This window comes from Hyperolius riggenbachi, chromosome 5 (assembly GCF_040937935.1).
Source record: "Hyperolius riggenbachi isolate aHypRig1 chromosome 5, aHypRig1.pri, whole genome shotgun sequence".
Classification (NCBI taxonomy): Eukaryota; Metazoa; Chordata; class Amphibia; order Anura; family Hyperoliidae; genus Hyperolius; species Hyperolius riggenbachi.
The window spans coordinates 144,171,904-144,193,696 of NC_090650.1; the positions used below are offsets into that span (position 1 = coordinate 144,171,904).

At 43.3% G+C, this 21,793-nt stretch overlaps 1 protein-coding gene and 1 long non-coding RNA gene across 14 annotated transcripts in view; one reads left to right on the forward strand and one right to left on the reverse strand.

Annotated features, from left to right (window-relative positions):
* Nucleotides 1-21,793, reverse strand: part of CNTNAP2 (contactin associated protein 2) — a 2,604,396-nt gene that overhangs the window by 1,647,736 nt on the left and 934,867 nt on the right. For all 7 annotated transcript variants that reach the window (XM_068236339.1, XM_068236338.1, XM_068236337.1 and 4 more), the window contains one exon: nt 21,468-21,615. In XM_068236339.1, the coding sequence (XP_068092440.1) occupies nt 21,468-21,615 (148 nt within the window). The remainder of the gene's footprint in view (nt 1-21,467; nt 21,616-21,793) is intronic.
* The window catches only part of LOC137518456 (uncharacterized), a 110,483-nt gene that overhangs the window by 64,457 nt on the left and 24,233 nt on the right, over nt 1-21,793 (forward strand). The window lies entirely within an intron of this gene.

Sequence of the window (21,793 nt, forward strand, 5' to 3'; positions counted from 1 at the left end):
AGATAGGCTGTTGTTTGATATTGTGCTGTCCTATGTGCACTGCCACTTGTAATTCACCAGCTAGAAATCCCCCAATAGTCTTTTGAGGACTCTTTGTGACCAAAAAAGTCCTTTGAGGACTGACAGTAAAATGAAGTCTGCTATTCTTATTATTTGTTGTTGCTTTAGAGTAGTGTGGTGTGTCGTAGCAACACAATACCCCCATATACAATGTATTGTGTGGCTGCATCACTGTTATAGCCCACCATCACTGTAGTAATTTATTGCTCAGATGAGCTATATTTATTCAGGTATTGATGGACCAAAGTGACACTCGAGCTTTCTTGCTATCAGAGGAAGGAGAGGAGCAAGGCAAACACTCAGACAACAGTCCCCAGGTCAACACAAAGTGTGATGTTGCTGCTGCTGCTGCTGTATTTCTCCCCCCCCCCCCCCCTGGAACATTCATTCTTAAAAGCAATTCATGTACCCGAGTAATGCAACAGTAGCAATGGAGAATGTGCTTAGCTCCTCCCATAGCTACTGCTGTGTGTTTTCCTGGTTTATGGAGGTAGAGTGTCTTTGACTATATTAAAATATTTGAATCTCATGTATACTGTATAAATTAAATGGAAGCTTAGGGAAATTATATGAATAACAGTGAATTATCAGCAAAGAAATACGCTTCAGGCAATTTTATATGAAATGAAAGCACCAATACAATATATATATATATATATATATATATATATATATATATATATATATATATATATAAATATATATATACTTCTATGTTTAACTTAAATTTTAAGTTCACCAAAGTTAACAACATCTGATTTCCTACTGAGTGCATTTTTTCTCTCTCAAATTTAGCTTTGTGATGTCCCATCACTAGCTGACACTGATATATTGCTTTTCCTTGCCATTAGGGTTAGGGAAAGACTTAATACAAGTGAAGGAAATTGCCTTGCAAATTGAAACTAATATTTGTTGGGCGATGTCATTCTCTTGATCACAGTAGTATTTAATAAGATTAATAGCCACTAATGACCAACTGTGACAAGTCTTGCAATGCTCATTTTATATGCCTGGCACAAATCCACCTGAGCATACATATAATGATCCTTATGCTCGGCAAAATGAATGCAAATAAATCATATACACCCAGATTGTCTACTTCTCTTATTCTACCTTCCCTTTCTCAGTCCATAAAATAACAAAATTGAACTGATACCATTATATTTCAAGATAAGTATTCTTCAGATAAATAAAACATGTAAATAGGCGCGCATGAGGTCATGATGATTATACCTACATTTTACATACAGGAGCAATGCTATCTTGTAAGTTATTAATAACAATTTCTTAGTGATGTTCAGCATTCGTTGCACAGTGTGTTGTGAGGTTTATCCCTTCATCCTTTCGTAAGCAGGTGTGCAATGTGTACTGAATGCTTGTCAGCCCTGTATGGGTGATATGTTTTTTCTTCCTTGAGCTTGGCTCTTCCACCAGAGGCCTGGGAGCTTGAGGGTTCTGTGCAGTATCTTAGCTGTGCAAGCACTTCCCTCTTCTGAGCAGAAAGGGAATTTGTAGAAGCCACTCATCCAGCTTAGGCAGGACCTTTTTCCGCACAGCTCAACCAGGCAAGTGCCTGGATCACCATTGAGTATCCACCAGGGAACCATACTATATGCAATGTACCCTTTATTTTAATTAATGTGTTAACAAGCAGAATAAGCAAGCCTTGCAGTATACAAACTGCATAAGAAGTGGAAGCTGGGTGTACCAATCCCCTATTTCCTGGGCTGTGCCATGTATTCTGGGTATGGCTGTCTGCCTCACACACAAAAGGTTGATTTCGGAATGTCTGTAACTGCTGCTGCCTCTGGGGTGGTTCTAGGGTACTTATGTATCATCTTCTCTTTCATTTACAAGCATTTTGCTCATGTCATCTTTTCCACTCCCTCCACTGATGTGATCAGACAGTTGACCAGGTGGGAAGGATGAAAGATGGGAGTTTAGCAGCCTGTATGCAAGGAAGCCTATTTTTCTGGTCAGCAATGAAATTATGTGGCATGGTATTTGTTGACACACAAAACTCCAGGCCCCTGATCTGACAGTCAGCAGTGATAGATGTCTGCTCAAAGAGAAAGTATCACGGGTGGCTGGGAGCAATGGCAGTCTACATATCTGTAATGGATGGCCATCCTCCAAACATGGAAGAAGCTGTCCAGGAACACTGGCAGCCCCCTCATGGATGATTTATTTTCTTCCTCTCCCCCTAGCAATCACAGGTCTATATCTTTTTCCCTCCACAGCTAATGCAGTTGGTCAGGGGGATTAGCATCTACCAACACACACACGTCCCAAGAGACCCCATCCAACAAACACAACACTACTTACAGAGAGCTGGGGAACACTGGCACCCTGTACGATAGTGAAAGATCAACCCAATACCACTGACACAAATATGGCAAGGGCAGGCTCGGATTTACATCACAGGAGCCTATAGGCACAGATTTCCTGGCACCCTAGACCTCACCCTCCATGAACCTCAAACCCCCACTGAACTGCACTGCAAGTGTGCTGGCTGGCCCAGCTGTCACTTCTCCCTTACTTCCCTTGTCCATCATAGCTACAGGTGTCCCTTAGTATTAGGTATCCAGAGCTATCCTCAGTATTAAGTAGCTAGAGGTGCCCCCGACTGAAGGGAGATGTCGTCAGTGTAATGCCGAGAGCTGGGTGAGTAACCTCTCATTTAGAGAGGACTCAGCATAGGGAAGGAGGGAGGGAGGCACAGGGGGAGAGAAGTAAGCTGCCTTTCCATCATCAGGCACCTGTAGGTACGTGCCTACAGTGCCTTATGGTAAATCCAGCCCGGGGCAAGGGGCACAGGCAGCAAGTGATTATATTCCCAATACTGCTTAATTTGGATCATTTTACCAATGCTTTATGTATCAACTTTTGTAACTTTTTTCCATGCTTTTCTCCATGCAATCTGCTATTTCTACCAAACCCCTCTCTTATTCATCATACTTAACACTAACCTCCTTCTTGCCTTCCTGATACCCAACTCCCCCACTAGTGTGAGCAACCACTGGATGTCTACTAAATGTAACAGTGGTACATTTCTGACACTCGACCTGGCCCCTAGTATAAACCTCTTACTGACAGATGTCCCTAGCCTCACAACATTTCAAGTTTACCTCTATCTAGCCAATTCTATAATATTACTGTATCCTCAACCTCTAACACCAAGTTATGTGCTCTTTTTGTAGTCGTAAAGACGGTAGTCAAACATTCAGAGGGAGTATAATTTGGGTACAAGGCACAGCAGAGCATTGGCTAATAACAGCTAAAGTAATTGTGCCCAGACTACTCACAAAAGGGTACGATTTTTGGAACTGGCATCCATGTAACTGATACATGCTACTTGCACTTACGTGTCCAATATCCTGCAATAAGCCTAGCATTTATGGGGACAGTAGGGTGAAGTAGATAAAATGGACAGTGACCATAGTGGCAAACCAGTAATGCAAACATTTTTTCAAATGCAGTTTTTACTGGAGGTGATTGTTTTTGGTGCTGGCTGTGTGTTTGGCTAACATATAGGTGAAATATATGACACTAATCTACAAAAGGTGAGTACTGAATAGCACGAAAAGGTGATCCAGTCACTAGTAAGGGCTATTTGGTGGTAAATAATAAAACTTACCAGTAGATTTTTAGAATCATGTGGGAAGAGACAAACGCAAACAAAACAGCAGGTATCCCTCTTTTAATGTCTCTTTGTACCTCCTTCATCTCAGTTGATAAAGGTCATACAAGCAAATGTGTAAAAGATTTCTAGCAGCCAAAGTATTTTCTTCACTCATAAAAATGATATTGTATTTAGTGTCCACATATATATTGACTTTATACTGTCTTTAACCTGTTCTTTACCAGCTATCTCTGGCCCCTTAAGGACCAGAGACTGATGGGTACAGCAAAGTGGCATAAAACAGCTCTTACCAATGAATCTCCACGCAGTCCAGCCACACTCGCCGGTCATACCATTCGCCCATCACCGCAGGTTTCTTTCTGCCATCTCTATGACGGCAGAGCGCTGTGCGCCGGTCAGGAGCCACTTTCATTGGCTCCTGACCCTGTCAATCAATGTATGCCAACAGGATTGGCTTACATTGATGACAGCATTAGGAGCCAAAAAACGTCTCTTGAATGGCTCACAGAGCTCTGCCGTCATAGAGACAGAAGAGGGAGTGTATTGTGGCGGGGAGAGAACGGAGCGATCGGTGGGAGCGACGGGACTGCCCAGTGGCAATTGTTGAAATCTACGTCCTGTCAGATCTGCGCTGCCACAAGCAGGACGTAGATTTTAACTGTGTCGGTCCGGCAAGAGTTAAAAACATTGCAATAATGCAAGAACTTTTTTTGTGGTATTCAAATTTAAGAAACCAATACATGTTTACTTTCAGGGCAGAAAGATTACCCTATTTTATATAAACTCTGCCCCATGAAAGCAAGGGGGTTCTCTAGTAAATTTACTGCCATAAGGAATTCACTCCTCAAAATACAAATGGCACTTCTGTAGACAGCAGGTAATCTGAAACCAACTCATCAAACTAGAAAGGAAAAATTACATTTGCAATGCATTAAGCATGAAGAATAAGCAAGATTACATCAACTTACATGAAAATTTTAACTGACTTCTGTAAGTACAAAGATCAACAATAATTTAAATAAATACACTCAATATGACAATGGATGACATAGTAGAAAGCAGAATTTGCAGTCAATTTTCATAAACATCGAAGCCACTTGTACTGACAAGCATTCATCTCTTATGTGTTCGGAAAGGCTGTGCAACAAACAAATGCTGCACAAATAGTAATCATTGGAAAAATTGGTAGGTGTGTAATAATAGACTGCTACTACTACTACACTGCACAGGAAATAAATATACAAACAAAGCAAGACCACTCAGTACACACATCAAGACATTCAAACAACATATGCAAATAGTGTTGTATGTTAGAGGCTTTCTGAAGGAAAATTTAAACATTTATGTAATTTTTCATTTTCTGCAGGGATGCTAATAGCAGTGTAGAGATCACAATGTGCAATTTATAAAACTGCATTATCTGGGATTCCGGGGATCATTTAAGAATAACGCAAACAGAACAATACATAAATAGGAATTTGATGTAGCCTATATCAGTCAATCAGGAATGAAACAGACATAAATATACATATTTGCAAAAGTGCCAAGATCTTCAAATAATTGTTACGTCTTATGTAATGTCCTTTTTTTATGTTTTGGGTGATTATACGTGATAGGATTAGTGTATAAAACACAAAAGTAGTGATCATAAAAACGCTGTCTTTGCAGGATAGAGAGCCAACGCTCATCAAAAGAATTTAGATTTTCTAGCTGAATTTTTATCCTTTGACTGAATTATTTTTAGGCAATGTTGAAGTTTTACTGGAGAAACAGTAAAACTGAATCAAGGTAGTTCTTCCAATTCTTCTAAATTCATCTCCCCACTCACAGTTCTTCAAAGAGACTTGAATCCCCATTGACCTTTCTATACATCACCAAGTCCTAGTAGTGAATGCCTGTGCCTGCTCCAAACCAACCAGACTGTGGACACTTCTTCCCACAGCCTGAGAACTAATGGGGTGAAACAATGTCAAGTTAGGGGCTAGAGATGGCCCGAACAGTTCGCCCGGTGGGTAGTTCGCGCAAACTTCAGCTGTTCGCGTCTGCGAGCCGCGGCGAAATGCAATTTTTTTTTCAAAAAGTTTGGGTTCGCATTTTTCATATAGGCTTTAATGGCACCGACTTTAACGGTTAATAGCTAAGCCGCCTTACATGCTATAAACACCAAATTTGCAGGGTATGGAAATAGAGACAGTGAGTATAAGAGGAACGTTTTTCAAAAAGACCTTATAGTTTTTGAGAAAATCGATTTTAAAGATCTCGTACTGAGTGTGGGAAATGTTTTAACTGCTGTGAACTTTAGTGGTTAACAGCAAAGCCCCCTTACATAGTAGAAACACCAAATTTGCAGGGTATGGCAGCGGTTGAAACATTTCCCACAGTCAGAACAAGATCTTTAAAATTGATTTTTTTTTATTTTTCTCAAAAACTATAAGGTCTTTTTGAATTTTTTTTTCCTCTTGTAGTCTCTGTCCCCCTCCATGTACCCTGTAAATTTGGTGTTTCTACTATGTAAGGGGGCTTTGCTATGAACCGCTAAAGTCGGCAGCCGTTCGCCTGCAATTAAAGTCTATGGTGCCCGCTGCAAACAGTCTGTTCGCAAACTTTTACAAAAATTCCCGTTCGAGGTTCGCAAACCCAAAATCTGAGGTTCGAGCCATCACTATTAGGGGCTAATAGTGTTGTCATATATGGTGAAGGGACAGGGCCAACACAGTACTTCAGCCCTGCTGCTCTCTGTCTAGGGTAAGGTTCCAGGGAGAACAATCATATTTTTGTCATGTATGGAAATTTGCCGTGTTTTGCCAATAAACAGAGTGGTTACTTGTCATCAGTGGCAAGTAAGCAGGATGAATATATGTACACTTCAATACTTTATTGAGCAAATGTATATACATTCAAAAAACAGGCATCCATATAGCATTAAAGGATACTGCAGCCGTAAGGCTGCAGAGAGACAAAACCTGCATTGTGTAGGTAAAGAAAAGTACATACTCACCGCTCCCCTCGCTCCCTGCCGTCGGGTCCCGCTCGTCAGCTACAGCTCCCGGTACTGGCCGACTCTCCTGACCCCTGACTCGGACATACTGCGCCGCACATACGCAGTATGTCCTGTGATCTTCGCTTCTGGCGTCGCATCATGACGCCAGAAGTACGGACACTCCCCCGCCTCCTGCGTGTGCGCTCCAGCGGCTCCACTACAAAGCTAGCATGTAGCTTTATAGTGAAGCCGCTGGAGCGCACACGCAGGAGGCGGGGGAGTGTCCGTACTTCTGGCGTCATGATGCGACGCCAGAAGCGAAAATTACAGGACATACTGCGCATGTGCGGCGCAGTATGTCCGGGTCAGGGGTCAGGAGAGTCGGCCAGTACCGGGAGCTGTGGCTGACGAGCGGGACCCGACGGCAGGGAGCGGTGAGTATGTACTTTCTTTACCTACACAATGCAGGTTGTATCTCTCTGCAGCCTTTCGGCTGCAGTATCCTTTAAGTAGATCAGTAAATCCAAGTAGGATACAATCAAGCAAGTTTTTTAAGAACTTATTCCTAAAAATACTAAAAGTACCTCAGCCTCTGGACCCCAGGGTAAGCAGAACACCTATACTTGATTATATAGTCACTATATAGGACTTGTGGACCTGCAGTAGACCTTGTATTCTATCTTTGTCATTAGATCAGACTGGTGACAGCTGTATGCAGGGATGCTTATCCGGATTTCGGATATCCGGGTAACCTGGATATCTGAACTTTTTTACACTATCCGATTCGGATTCCGAATTTTTTTTTAAATCCGGATAGCTATCTGTGGGTATTTTTACAGCCAACCCGAATATCCGTGGATTTCTCCCAGATATCCGAATCCAGATTACAGCTGCAAAAAGACCCACACCCTCCTCCTCTCTCTCTCGGATTTGTAGGATGTCAAAAGCCAGCTTACATGCATTGGCCAGGAATCGAACCCAGGCCCACTGCTTGGAGGGCAGCTATGCTCTCCACTATACTACAAACAGCACTACATACTGAAGCCAGCCTCGCATGTACCATTGTGATATACCCAAGAGAAAAATGAGCTTGCTTATTTGCCTAATTTGCTAGATGAAAGCAGTGGGACACATGGTGAAACTGCTTACAAGATTCATCTTGATGATGATGCTGGTGTAACACACAGAGCAAAGGACAGCAATTTGAAGTCTGGAAGATTCCAGGGCAAGGGTGGGAAGGATGAAAAGCTAGGTGGCCATGCAACCCTTCCTGCTAGGGATGGCCTTGCATTTTGTGCCCAACAGTTGTCCAAAGAAAACCCCAGATAGCCATTTAGCAGCCAGGACCTATACACAGTCCTTGTGACACAATTGGTTAGTGAATTTGACTGTTAACCGAAAGGTTGGTGGTTCAAGCCCACCCAGGGATGGCCTTGCATTTTGTGCTCAACAGTTGTCCGAAGAAAACCCCAGATAGCCATTTAGCAGCCATGACCTATACACAGTCCTTGTGGCACAATTGGTTAGTGCATTTGGCTGTTAACCGAAAGGTTGGTGGTTCAAGCCCACCCAGGGACACCCTTGCCTTTTGTGTTTTGTGAAGGGAACTAATGTACCCTTCTAAAACTTGAAGATTGTATACAAATGTAAGCAGACTGCAGAGTGGCGTAGCAGAAGTGTGCTGGGCCCATAACCCAGAGGTTGATGGACTGAAACCATCCTCTGCTAGGCATGATTTCATTTTTGCACCTCGCTTTATCGCATGGGCAAAACAGTTCCCATAGCCCTGTAAGAAAAAGTGTAATAAGGGCCCTGCCGTAACATAGATATTAGGGCTAAGACTACTCCTGGACCTTTCTTGTGGTTGAAGAGATGAGTAAGATGTGAGACCACACTTAAAAAAACAAACAAAACATAAAAACAGGAAATAAAGAAGCTTCCCCATATTGGAGCATTGGATTTGGTAAAGTCTTAAGCCAATGTGTTGTAAGACACAAGTAAGCTTTAGGTTAACACGAATGGTTGCATGGCCACCTAGCTTTTCATCTTTCCCAGGCCAGCTAGGCTGGCTTCAGCCTGTAGTGTTGGTAGTATAGTGGTGGGCATAGCTGCCCTCCACACAGTTGACCTGGGTTCGATTTCTGGCTAATGTATGTGAGCATGCTGTAGTATAGTGGTGAGCATAGCTGCCCTCCACGCAGTTGACCTGGGTTTGATTCCTGGCTTCGATTCCTGGCTAATGTATGTGAGCATGCTTTTGACATCCTACAAATCCCGGGAAGACAAGATACTCCTCCGGAGAAGGAGGAAGGGGAGGAGGGAGGGAGGTAAGAGGCTAGAAGGTGTTTTTAAAGGTTAAAATGGATTTAAAGCATTTTGAAAGGCACTTCCGGTTTCTCTATCCGGATATCCGAATAGTTCGGATATCCGCGGATAATGCGTTCGGATATCTGCGTTCATGCAGATATCTAAAAGTTCGGATTCGGATATCCGAATCGGATCCGGATATTTGAAAATCCGGATCTGGATCAATTCGAGTTTTAAAAAGTACTACCCGAGCATCCCTGTATGTTTATAATACAACTGTTTTAGGCCTGCTTGTTTTCCATTCTGGTCTGTCATTAGGTTTATCCTTTATTATCTATTCATTCATACATTCATACACTACTGTGTGCTGGTGATGATCCATTTCCCACTGCTTCTTTGGTTTTAGTTGTTTTCGGTACTTTGAGGGATAAGTCCCCGATAAAACCCACTTGACTGTATCCTCCCTGGATTTATGGATTTACTTGATGCTATATGGAAGTCTGTTTTTTGAATGTATAGTGGCAGTTTACAGGAAGATTGTGTTTTGGCTTTATGTCTTTTTTGCATAGAATTGAGCAGATGATGTAGTCATAAATAAGTTATAACATTTTTAAATTTGTTTTAGGACAGTGACTCAAAGGGAATGGTTTACCAAAGGAGAGAAAAACTGAACTGAGTCATGTGAATTTTGTATATATACTTACGGAGCATTTAGTAAGCTTGCCTGGACATGGCTGGATGATTATTTCATTGCAGTTTATTTAATTTACCCCTAAGGGAATTGCTTTGTCCAAGTATGTCTGACTGGTACCACATTCAGTAGCATCAGTCATAATGATGCCCTGAATTCCCTGCTCCTAGATGGTATTCTCCAAAGAGAAGGAAAACATGATTACGTTCTGGAAATTTTCCTTAGGGCTCTTTCACACTAGAGGCTGCGGTAGAAAAGGCTGAAAGTCAGCCTTTTGCTTAACGCCACTACATAGCGTATCAAAGCGTTTTCAAAGCGTTTTCAAAGCGTTTTACAGCTCATATGAAAACGTCTTTTTTTTTTCTATAAAAATAAGTGAACAAGTCAGCTGTAAAACGCTTTGAAAACGCTTTGAAAACGCTGAAGTTGGCGTTCTCCATTGACTATCATTGAAACGCCAACAGCCAACTTCGGCTGTAAACAGCCCTGAAAAAGCTCCTGGGAGCGTTGAAACGCAACGCTCCAAAATGCCGAGTTAGATGTGAAAGGCTTAGAAAACGCCAACTTCGGCTGTGGCGTTAAAACGCCGAAAAACTCCTCTGGTGTGAAAGGGCCCTTAATTTTGCCAAAAGAGCTGTTTATTATTTTTGCAGCCCTCAGCCATTTTATATCAACCCAGCCTGTTTTAGTGGCTTTATCAGCATGCCCTTTTGGTCATGGGCATTATATTTGCATGTATTGCATGCATTTTTTAATTATTTTATTAACTGCAGTATTTTATATCTGAATATGTATTACTTTAAGCAAAAAAAAAAAAAGAGGGGAAAAAAAGAAACAACAATACAAAACAACAAAAGTAAAATAAAAGAAGAACATAGAAGTATTTACATTCACTCAACCACACACTCCCATGTGGTCTGTCAACTTATGATTACATTTTAGTTTGATTTATTTTCCATATATTTACTTAAAGCTTGAGCCCACTTGTTTTTATCCTTAGTAAGTCTTTTCATGCTAGGGTTAAGCTATTTTATCACCTACTTCTAGTTGACAAGTTTGCGCAATGCACAGTGGCGTAGCTAAGGAGCTGTGGGCCCCGATGCAAGTTTTACATGGGGCCCCCCAAGCACTGTATACATGACAATTGATACGGCGCACCAACACCTGCCAATGGCAACTACAGTGTCAGAGATGCAAGAAGGGGATGGGGAACAGTTTGTTAGTGATTACCACTATTCAATGTATCTATAGAAGTGATTATTATGAGCACAGGACCAATAGAGAGCTAATACTGTAGTTGAGGGAGGGACCTTCGGGGCCCCTCTGGCCCAAGGGCCCCGATGCGGTCGCTACCCCTGCACCCCCTATGCTACGCCCTGGCAATGCATTAGTTTAGTGTGGAGACTTCTGTTTTTTTTCCATTCATCAAGTAAGACTTTTTTTGCAGTTAAAGTTGTTTCTTGGTATGCCCAAGGTCCCGACCCAAGACGATTACCCTCGGAATGAGCTGTTTAATAGCCTATGTGCCCCTTTCAAACTTGGCCTTACATTATTGGCATAAGTGGATAATCCTTTGGGTTTTCTAAGCTGATTTGTCATATTATATGACCACTAACAACAACAAATAAATGTAGGGACATGGTTATTTATCAAGCAAAAATGTAATCCAAGCCTACATAAGGGTCCACTTCTGTATTATACTACTACATTTTACAAGCCCCTTCTGTAGTACAAGGTGATAGAGGTTACAGTATCTCTTTATTAAAAAGGGGAATTGAGACACTAAATTGCATAGATGAACAGATGGTTTAATTTAAACTGTCATGTAATAATTACTAACAATTTAACCCGCAACTAGAATAGACTTTCTCTAGTAATCCCAGAGCCATTCCATATGCCGGCTAACACTTCTGCTCAAAGTGTGTTTCCTAAAGGAAATATTTTAAAGACTTAAATGACATAGGCGTCTGTTTGTTTTAACTAAACACTTGATATGCATAATTATGCACAGGCTTGACTAAATACTTCTGGCAGCATTTACAGAGAGGAGACTTTGGAAAGTGCTGTCAGTAATCAGAAAACATTGGAATTTACTGAACTTCAATAAGGACTTTTGCACTTATGGTGATAATTGTTATTAACATGAACAGCAATTAACACCTGCAGTAGGTCTGATATGTGGCCATCCCTAAAGCCAATAATTATTAAGCTTGTATTCCCTTTTCCTTTTAAGTCGGTGGAATGACAGTTCTTGGCACTGAACAAGCAGGAGCTAATAAATTAGGAAAATGTGCTTAAATTGCTCATATATTTGCACAAATGAAATCAGATCTATGACCAGGAAGTAACATTGATCTTTGTACAGCGAAGATCACAAGTCCAGATTTGCAACATTTTCACGGAGCCCGGATACCCGCTTAGGCAATGAAAGGCAATACAAAAACAGATTTTTCTCTACACAGGCTACCTTGCACACAAAAATTGAGGGAGAACTGGATTGCCTACTGTCTGCTCCTCCCCTCAATGTCATCTTTGCTGACCTCCCCCCATAGGTTGCCCCTAGGTAGCCAGGAGGGAATAGCAGCCAGGAAGGGGAGCAGAGGGCACAGTGGCGGGGAGGGGGGTCAGACTCCCCTCCCTTACCTGCGTTCCCCCGTCCCCACTCCCCCTCCAGCTAAGCAGTGAGCAGGGAAGCAATTACCTACTTCCTGCCTCCGTTGACTGCATGACTTCCTGCAATGCTGCCCACTCAAGTATAGAGGGCGGCATTGCAGAAAGTCACGTGGCGAGCAGTGGAACGCAAGCAAGATAATTGCTTCCCTCTCACAAGTAGCTGGAGGGGGAGTGGGGACAGGGGACCCAGGCGAGGGAGGGGGGCACGTTTTTTAAAACGCAAACTGACTGGAAACGTATGCTGCAAAAGGGTAGCACGGATCCTCTTGCATTCCATTTTTTGAAAACTGGAGCCCGGACCACGGATTGCGTTCTGCAACTGTAACTAGTGTGGACTGAGCCTAAGAGCTTCTCTCAATTAGGATGTAGGCAAAAAATAGGAGCGCTCTATAGTGTGTTACTTACCAAAGGGAGTTTTATTCAGCACAGTTAAAATTCTACTTACAAGATAAGAAGCATATGTGTATTTATCTAAGTCAGCGTTCACACTTATTTGTGTAAATTCTGCATGCAATTTCAATGATTTTTTGCAGGTTTAAATCTGCATTTTGCAATGGTTTGTTTTTTGTCCTATGATTTTTCCTCTGTGATTTGGGGATTTTCATTTTCAGATGTAAATTTTTTTGTGTATACAGTTGAAGTTAATTTACCCGAAAATGTATCTAATCAACTTGGAATTCACATGCATAAAACTGCCATTTTTCCGATCGTCACCATCCTTGGAGTTCTCTAACTAACCCTGGGCTGGATTTACCATAAGGCACCTAGGCACGTGCCTACAGGCGCCTAATTGGTCAAAGGCTGCATTTCTTTCATGTCCCCTTTAAATTTTAAAACGCAAAAACACAATAGCACCGCTCGCGTCCTTATTTACATGATAATGCAGCGGGTGGCCGCGGCCGCAACTACAGTGAGGGGCAGGCCTTGGGGATGAGTGGCAACACACACACACATTCATTACACCGCTCTCCCTGCCCACCAGCCGCCATTTCCATGCCTGCACACAGCGCTACAAACAGCTGCATGCATAGGCGGCAGGGGGTGCGGCGCGATTGTCCGTCTGCCAGGAGCAGGGAGTTTGAGGAACCATGTGGGCAGGCATGGCATCACTTACTGGCGGCAATTGCGAAGTTAGCCTGCCCTGCCTGTGCCAGTGCGCCCAGCCCCAAAGCCCTGACAGAGGGTGAGAATCGGATAAAGAGGAGGTGGGGGGCGAATCAAGCGGCAGAGCCACACAGCACAGGTAGGCAAAAATATCCGCCGGCCCCCCTCTCCTGTGCCGTCAGTGCTCTCTTAGATTATTTTGTCGGTGCACCGGTCGTCCTATGACAGAGCCTGAAGCACGTGCATCAGGAGCATCAACCTGGGAGCGACGAGGACGGACTGATTTCTGCACCAGGAGGGCTTGGCATCTAGCTCCCTAGAAAACAGTCTGCCTGCATAGCTCTGAACACGAGCTGGAGATTGCCCTGTGCAGGAAAGAGGCAGAGCTGCTCGGCCCTGTCTCTAGCAGGCAGCACATGGACAGGCGTTGCAGCCCTGCTGGCCTCACTCACCTCTGCCCCCTTCTTTCCTGCTCCAGCTATCAGCAGCATCAGCGGAGCTCTGGACAAGTTGGACAGCGCCAGGTCAGCACTATGATTTACAGCAGGTGTGTGGAGTATGACCGATACCATGTGCATAAACTGACTCCTGTGACACCCACTGCAGGCGCGTAACAATAGGGATGCAGCCCATGCGCCCTCGGGGGGGCCCGAGCCCCCACCCAGGGCCCGCTCGTGGCTGTTTTGGGGGGCTGGAGGGGTCGCACCATGAGGGGAAAGCTATGGCCACACTCGGCAGGGAGGGGGGACGGTCCCCCCCCCCTCCCTCACCTCGGGCTTTCCCCTCTGTGCGCCCCTCCAGCTTCTAACTATACAAGGCAAGTGCAGCGAGTGGAGCGGCGGGCAGCGGCAGGCAAACATACCTTCCGTGCGTTCCAGCGCAGACACTTCTCGCTCTAGTGACAGACGCTACTTTCTGTATAAAACAGGAAGTCGCTTCAGTCACTAGAGCGAGAAGCATCCGGACGCACGGAAGGTATGTTTGCCTGCTGCTGCCTGCCGCTCCGCTCGCTGTACTTGCCTTGTATAGTTAGAAGCTGGAGGGGCGCAAAGAGGGGAAAGCCCGAGGTGAGGGAGGGGGGGGGACCTTCCCCCCTCCCCACCGGGTGTGGCCATAGCTTTCCCCTCATGGTGCGACCCCCTCCAGCCCCCCAAAACAGCCACGAGCGGGCCCTGGGGGGGGGAGGGGGGGCCCGCTCACAATTTCTGCAGGGGGGCCCGGGGGCTCTTAGTTACGCCCCTGACCCACTGCCTTCCTTTATTAATTATTCTGATCAGCTTACATACTGATCAGGATGATTAATTAATAGTGCAGACAGTGCAGTGTTGCAGAGCTCAGTGATACACATTTTAACATTCTGCTGTATTCTGTTAGCTGATGTCTGCAGTGAGGGGGGGGGGCAGAAACAGGCACTGTGTGAGTGAGCTCTGGACAATTTAGATCAGAAGATTATTTGTGGGATGCATGCTTCCTGGTCTCCCCTCTCTCCCCCTCCCATCATGTGGCTTCCTCTCTCTGATGGGCTCTGCATCTCCAGGCAGAGGGTTATGGTGGCAGGCTTTCTCTCAACATGTCCCTGCCTAATATAACTGGTGGGATCTCCTCTTGCTCTATTTCCGCATTGTCTGTCTCCCCCGTACTTCTTCAATTTCCCCCCTCTCGCTCTCTCTTTCCTGGTCCCCTCTTATCTTTCCCTTACCGGTACTTCTGGCTCTCACAACTCTCTATGTCTTATATAGCACTGACAGCTTCTACAGCACTTTACAGAGTACATAGTCATGTCACGGACTGTCCCCAAAAGAGCTCACAATCTTATCCTACCATAGTCATGGTCTAATGTCCTACCATATTATTATTATGTATTTATATAGCACTGATGTCTTCTGCAGCACTCTACAGAGTACATAGTCATGTCCCTGACTGTCAATTTAGTCACTCTAATCTTGCTATTGGAAACCCTAACCTGGTACTTAATGTTATCCCTTTTCCCATAAATGGACATAACTGGAGAAAGTAAGCCTTGGGCAGTAAAACATACAACTTTGGTCCTGGTGGTGGTTTTATTTATTAAGAAAAGGGGTGTGGCTTGTGCTGAGGGGCGGGGCTTATGGCGCTAGAACTTCTGTGCCTACAGGCTCCTGAGCTGTAAATCCAGCTCTGAATTAACCTGAAGGATAATTGAGAGTGTTGTCCAGCCTGTATACTTTTAAAACCAGCTTATGTTCCATGGTTGTGGTGTGATTCTTGGTGGTCATATGTTACCTACAAGTATCTGAGGATAAGAGACCAGGAGCCCAATGGTGCAGTATTGTCTGTATAAGTCGGTATATTTAGGATGTAGATATATTATACTTATAAAGGTGGGTTGCAAGATTTGCAACCACCATCAGAGCCTGCTGCAGGAAGGAAACTGTTCCCGCTCGTTATCCCAGGTCTGCTGTGCAGATGCTGGTGGGTCGCACTCCTTAGGTTGTTGGAAACACATGGTTTACAATATACAAACGTCCAGGGGGTTGTGACTAATCTAACAATATTGTTGGAGGCACCCTGCATTTCTAATATCAACTAAATATGTAAATTAGGAGTAATTCGATCTTACCTCCATCAAGGACAAACCACAAAAGGTAAGTATGGATTTGTATTCATGCACATAAGACAACGCATGAATCCTCTATGATAAAATCCCTGTGTCCCTGCGTGTGCCTCCTGTCTCTGTGTAGTGTTGTCCGTGCTTTGTGCTGCTGTGCAAGTGCGCAGCACTGACCCAGAGATAGGAGCCGGGGATGGGGCCAGGGAGCCGAGCGGGCGGCGTGTAAGCGGGCGGCAGGGTGTGCGGCGTGTGAGCGGGTGGCCGTATGTGTAGCGGGTGAGCGGTCGTGCGTGGTGGCGGGAGGCGGGCGGGCACGCTGTGGGTGGCAGGCGCGCTTGGGCGCACCCGGAAACACAGTCCTAGAGCCCGTTTTTAAACGGGCTTAAGTCTACTAGTAATTTACTCATTTCTGACTCACGATCTATTCCACCTTAACTATTCCTTTAATATTGCCATTAATTCCTGTCAAAAAATCCAGTTGAGACGTTTTGTTGTTACGTTTTCTGTGCATACAAATGAAGTTAATTTACATGAAAACATCGCTAACTAACTGGAAATTCACATGTGATTTTACACACAAAAGTTTGGAGTTTCCACTAAAACTAAATATGCATTGAATGTGATTCACACATTTCACATGAAAAAAGCAACACAGCTGTAAGGATTCCTCCTGTGGCGTGTTCTGTCCATTGCGGTGGAGCCGCAAACGGACAGTTCTGGCTTGTCTGCCTGCATTCGGTTGTGCATTCGCAATGAGTCACATTGTTATTTGCAATTGCTCTGCAGTTCTGGGCAGCTCAGGATGCTGTCATCATTCCACCACTTGCTTACTACAGCTGAACTGCGGCCAGATAGCCCTGGATTTCCTGCTGGCATGTTGATACATAATACTGCATGTCTCCTTTGCATTCACAACCAGCTAGCAAATGGTGATCAAGCCAGCTCAGGATTGAATGATTACCATTCAGCTGTGTGGAGATTTGCATGCTTGCATCCATTGGTCGATGCCAGCATAAAAGTCTGTCTCCTCTTTTAGACCTCGCCCATCATAGCGATCACTTTGCTGGTCTGCTGGGCACGGTTTCATACGCTGTGTAGTTCTGTTATTGTAGTTCAATGCGACCTTATTACTTGTGCTTTAGCTAGTTCTTGATAAATATATATGCAGACTTGCTAATATATATTTATCCATTAGTTGAGCCATTTATTATTTTTCTGTATTATTGTTTACTGCCTAGTTTCCATGCCTGATGGACGTTCATTGCATCCGCGGTGGGTCAGTGAAGTCCATTATCCTGATAGCTTGGATTCTGCCATCACCACATTGGTGACTGGTAGTATTCCTGCTACTCTAGTTCTGAGAACATAACTATAGGCTGTGGCTGCTATTAGTTATGTTCTTTCCTGTAGTTTTGTCTCTGTGGATGCTTGCTGGTGATTGTTGCTAGCCTGCTAGCTCTGCTTCTGTGGACGTGACTGTGAGCTGTGTTTGCTACTAGTTGCGCTCCAATCTAGTCCTGTCTTGTACCTGTCTGAATGCTTGCTATCGCTAAGGCAGCGCAACATGGCACTGCGCTGCCATTGTGTCTTACTTGTCTAGTTACACTCTAATCTATAGTTCCGTCTTGTACCTGTCTGAGTGCTCGCTATCGCAAGGGCAGCACAACATTGCACTGTGCTGCCATTGCATCTTATTTGTAGCAATATCGGAAGCCCAGAGCTGCAGTTGCTCTGGGCAGCCTGTGTAGCCTCTTCCATTAATCAGCTACCAGTCTTGCTGCTCTGGGTGGTCAAAGTTTAACCCCCAAGCATTACACCTGTGATTTGTAAACAGACAGTATTGCTTATGCACACAAGCATTACAACAGCTATGCAAATATTAATTTTATTTATTTTTTTATAGTATAATTCTGCCAAAATTAGATATACACAGCAAGACAACCCCAAAGAAGTTGTAATCCCCTCCTCCATTAAATGTAAAATATTCCTAGAGCTAGGTATTGAACAAGCAGTACAAGGAGAAAAAGAGTAAGTAAAAAAATGTAATCAGCAACAGTCAATGGCCTCAATTCACTAAGCTTATCTCCTGTCTTTAATAACATTTCTAGAGTTATCACCATGGTGATAAGGCATGTCGTATTCAGGAAACATTTTACCTCAGGCAAACCTAAAGTTAACTCTTCTGTCTTTAAGTTAACTCTTCAATCCTTAAAATAACTCCAGAGTTAAAGACAGGCTGTTTATTAACTGCGTGTGAAAATAACTACAGAGGAGGTAAAATAACTACAGAGGAGGTAAATTAACTACAGAGGAGGTAAATTAACTACAGAGGAGGTAAATTAACTACAGAGGAGGTAACTTAAGGAATGAAGAGATAAGATAACTCTCTCACTGTGTGGAGGTAAGTTTTCTCTTGCCTTATTATCTCCAGCATGATCTTAGTGAATTGAGGCCAATGGCCTCAATTCACTAAGATCATGCTGGAGATAGTAAGGCAAGAGAGTTCCTTAAGTTACCTCCTCTGTAGTTAATTTACCTCATCTGTAGTTAATTTACCTCCTCTGTAGTTAATTTACCTCCTCTGTAATTTTCACATGCAGTTAATTAACAGCCTGTCTTTAACTCTGGAGTTATTTTAAGGATTGAAGAGTTAACTTAAAGACAGAAGAGTTAACTTTAGGTTTGCCTGAGGTAAAAGGTTTCCTGAATACTACATGCCTTATCACCATGGTAACAACTCTAGAAGAGTTATTAAAGACAGGAGATAATCTTAGTGAATTGAGGCCAATGTCCTTTACTGAAGCTGGACAAGCAAAAGATGGATTCTGTTAAACTGCTATGGTTGCAATTTGCACTTGGCGATTTGATACTTTCACTGTTTTCCTGAATAAGCCAGAGTATGTGTTTATTCATTTTTTTTACCCAATAAAAAAATAGAAAGTAGTGCATAAAGCAAAGCTTTATTTTAAAACACAGGAGTAGAGGATATATTGTTATATATTTTTTTGTTTACTATTAATGTGATATATCACAGTACAAACCAAGGTTGTACAGATAATATTTGTATGATTTTATAAATATTGTATAATGCAAAACAAGATAAATATATTTGGCATTCGAGTTTCTTTTTCTCTGAGCTTTATGAAAGCCAAGAAATAAATGCTGCATGTAACATTATGACACAATTCAGATTGGCTTATCACTCATCCTCCTAACATTATGAAAGAATAGAGAAACTCTGTTCAATAATACAATATTTCTTACTTCCACTGTACCTTCAGAGATGCAATTTCATTAAAGGGACTCCGAGCTCAGCGAAAAAAGTAAAGTTGTACTCACCAGGGTCTTTCTCCAGCCCAGTGCTGGTCGGGAGGTCCCACGCCGGCGTCCTGGCTCCTCTCCTTCACCCCGCTCCGGTATGGCTGACAGGCCGCAGCCCGGGCGACACTCGTGGAGTGTCGGGCTGCAGCTTCCGCGTATGACGCGGATTACGTCACACGCCGGCCGCCTCGCGTCATCACGGCGGCCGGCGTGAAAGTACTGCGCATGCGCGATTAAAGCGCGCATGCGCAGTACTTTCACGCCGGCCGCCGTGATGACGTGAGGCGGCCGGCGTGTGACGTAATCCGCGTCATACGCGGAAGCTGCAGCCCGACACTCCACCGAGTGTCGCCCGGGCTGCGGCCTGTCAGCCATACCGGAGCGGGGTGAAGGAGAGGAGCCAGGACGCCGGCGTGGGACCTCCCGACCAGCACTGGGCTGGAGAAAGACCCTGGTGAGTACAACTTTACTTTTTTCGCTGAGCTCGGAGTCCCTTTAAGATCATCATGTCCCACAACTCCAAGGAGATTTGTATATTAATACCTTTCCCGTTTTAATCTAATATTAGAGTATATATATATATATATATATATATATATAGATAGATAGATAGATAGATAGATAGATAGATAGATAGATAGATAGATAGATGCACTGCGTAATATGTTGGCGCTTTATAAATACAATAAATAAATAAATAATAAATACATAAATTATACGCGCACATAATGCGCACCAGTAATTAAGCACGGAATGAGTACTCTTTTATTGTTGCAAGCAAATGCTAATTACAGAGCAAGTAAAATAAAATTACTTTAAAAAAAAAAAAAGGTATGAAGGTATGAAGTATTGGTATACTTACATTTAAAATGCCTCAAAATAAGGCTCCAATCTACCATGTAATTAATTTGGTTATCACAACATTTAAATTATCCTAACACAATTTATGGTGACAATATTTTATTTGGAAATAAAGGTGTTTTAGGCTGCTTTTACAGTGGGAAGTTACAGGCGCATGTTAGAGCAGCCTGTAATGCAGCCCAACTCACAGTAATGAAAAATCAATGGGCTGTTCACAGTGCCCACATTGCGTTACAGTGCAACGCTGCACGTTCTATAAAAGTGCAGCATGCTGTGCGTTATATGCGGTTTTAGCCGCGTTAGACTGTTTGCACATGCTCAGTAATGTTTTATTGTTTTTTGTGTGCAGGAGGGGAGGAGGGGAGAGTCCGCTATTTTGCCTAGCCGCATGGCTAATAAATATTCACTGCACTGCAATGTCGGTTCTCTTCCTGCTAGCAACAATTCATATGAATCATTCTCTGCCTGCTAGCAATGATTCATATGATTCATTATCTGCCTGCTAGCAATGATTTATATGAATCATTCTCGGTTCTCTGCCTGCTAGCAATGATTCATATGAATCATTGCCTGTTCTATTGAACGAAAATGGCGCACCAAGAGCCGCTCTATGTAGCGTCCACCTTTAGCACAACCATGCGTTGCATTAGGGGAACGTTATGCGACCTTAACGTCCCCTGCAACGCAACGTCCCACTGTGTAAGAGCCCTAAATGTCATATATTACTCACAGTCACACTCCTTTCTGTGCATGTGCACAGCCGCAGTACTGCCCACACATGCACAGTAGCATGAAGCCACTCGTGTATGGCTTTCATTACATGTTCATTTATTACACAAAGCCTTAGATTGGCTCAGGGAACACTTGTTCCCATTCACCAATCACTAATGAGCGAGTCCCAATGGGGGCATCTCGGCGGCAGAATGGCCATAGGCACATACATGCAAAAAGATCCCCTGGAAATTTGGATGCCCAAAATATTGACTAGTAGAATATTGGTAAATTTACCAATCTTGTACTATTATGAAGTAATTTCCTGCTTCCTATAAAGAGCCTATTTGCAGGTAAGGTAGACACATAGGACATTTATATGTGTCCAGTTTGAGATAATTATTCTATTGCATTCTTACTTTAATAAAGGAGATAGGTATTTTTCTCCAAATATTGACACCAAAAAAAAAAAAAAAGAAAGAAAAAAAAGAAAGAAAAAAAGGAAGAGAAAACAATGTGCACTCACAATACGAGCATCCGTAAAGTTCAACCCTCAATCCTATCTGTCCATCTTCATTCCAGTCCAAAGGAACAATACGTATGTATCGAGCAACCACTGGATGCTGCAGGTTGTGTCGGACAACAGTGTCAGAGTTAAAATTTCCAGGAAATGCCTGTAAGAATAAAAAGAAAAAAAATCTAGCTAAAATATATTATCATAATATATTAATTCATCATAGCATCATAAAGCTCTGTTTAAATTTACAAGGTTTAAGTTTCTGCACAAAATAACTGTTCAGTGTTCAGATGTAGACTGGATCCAGGCGAGTCCCTGGTACATTGGTTACCAAC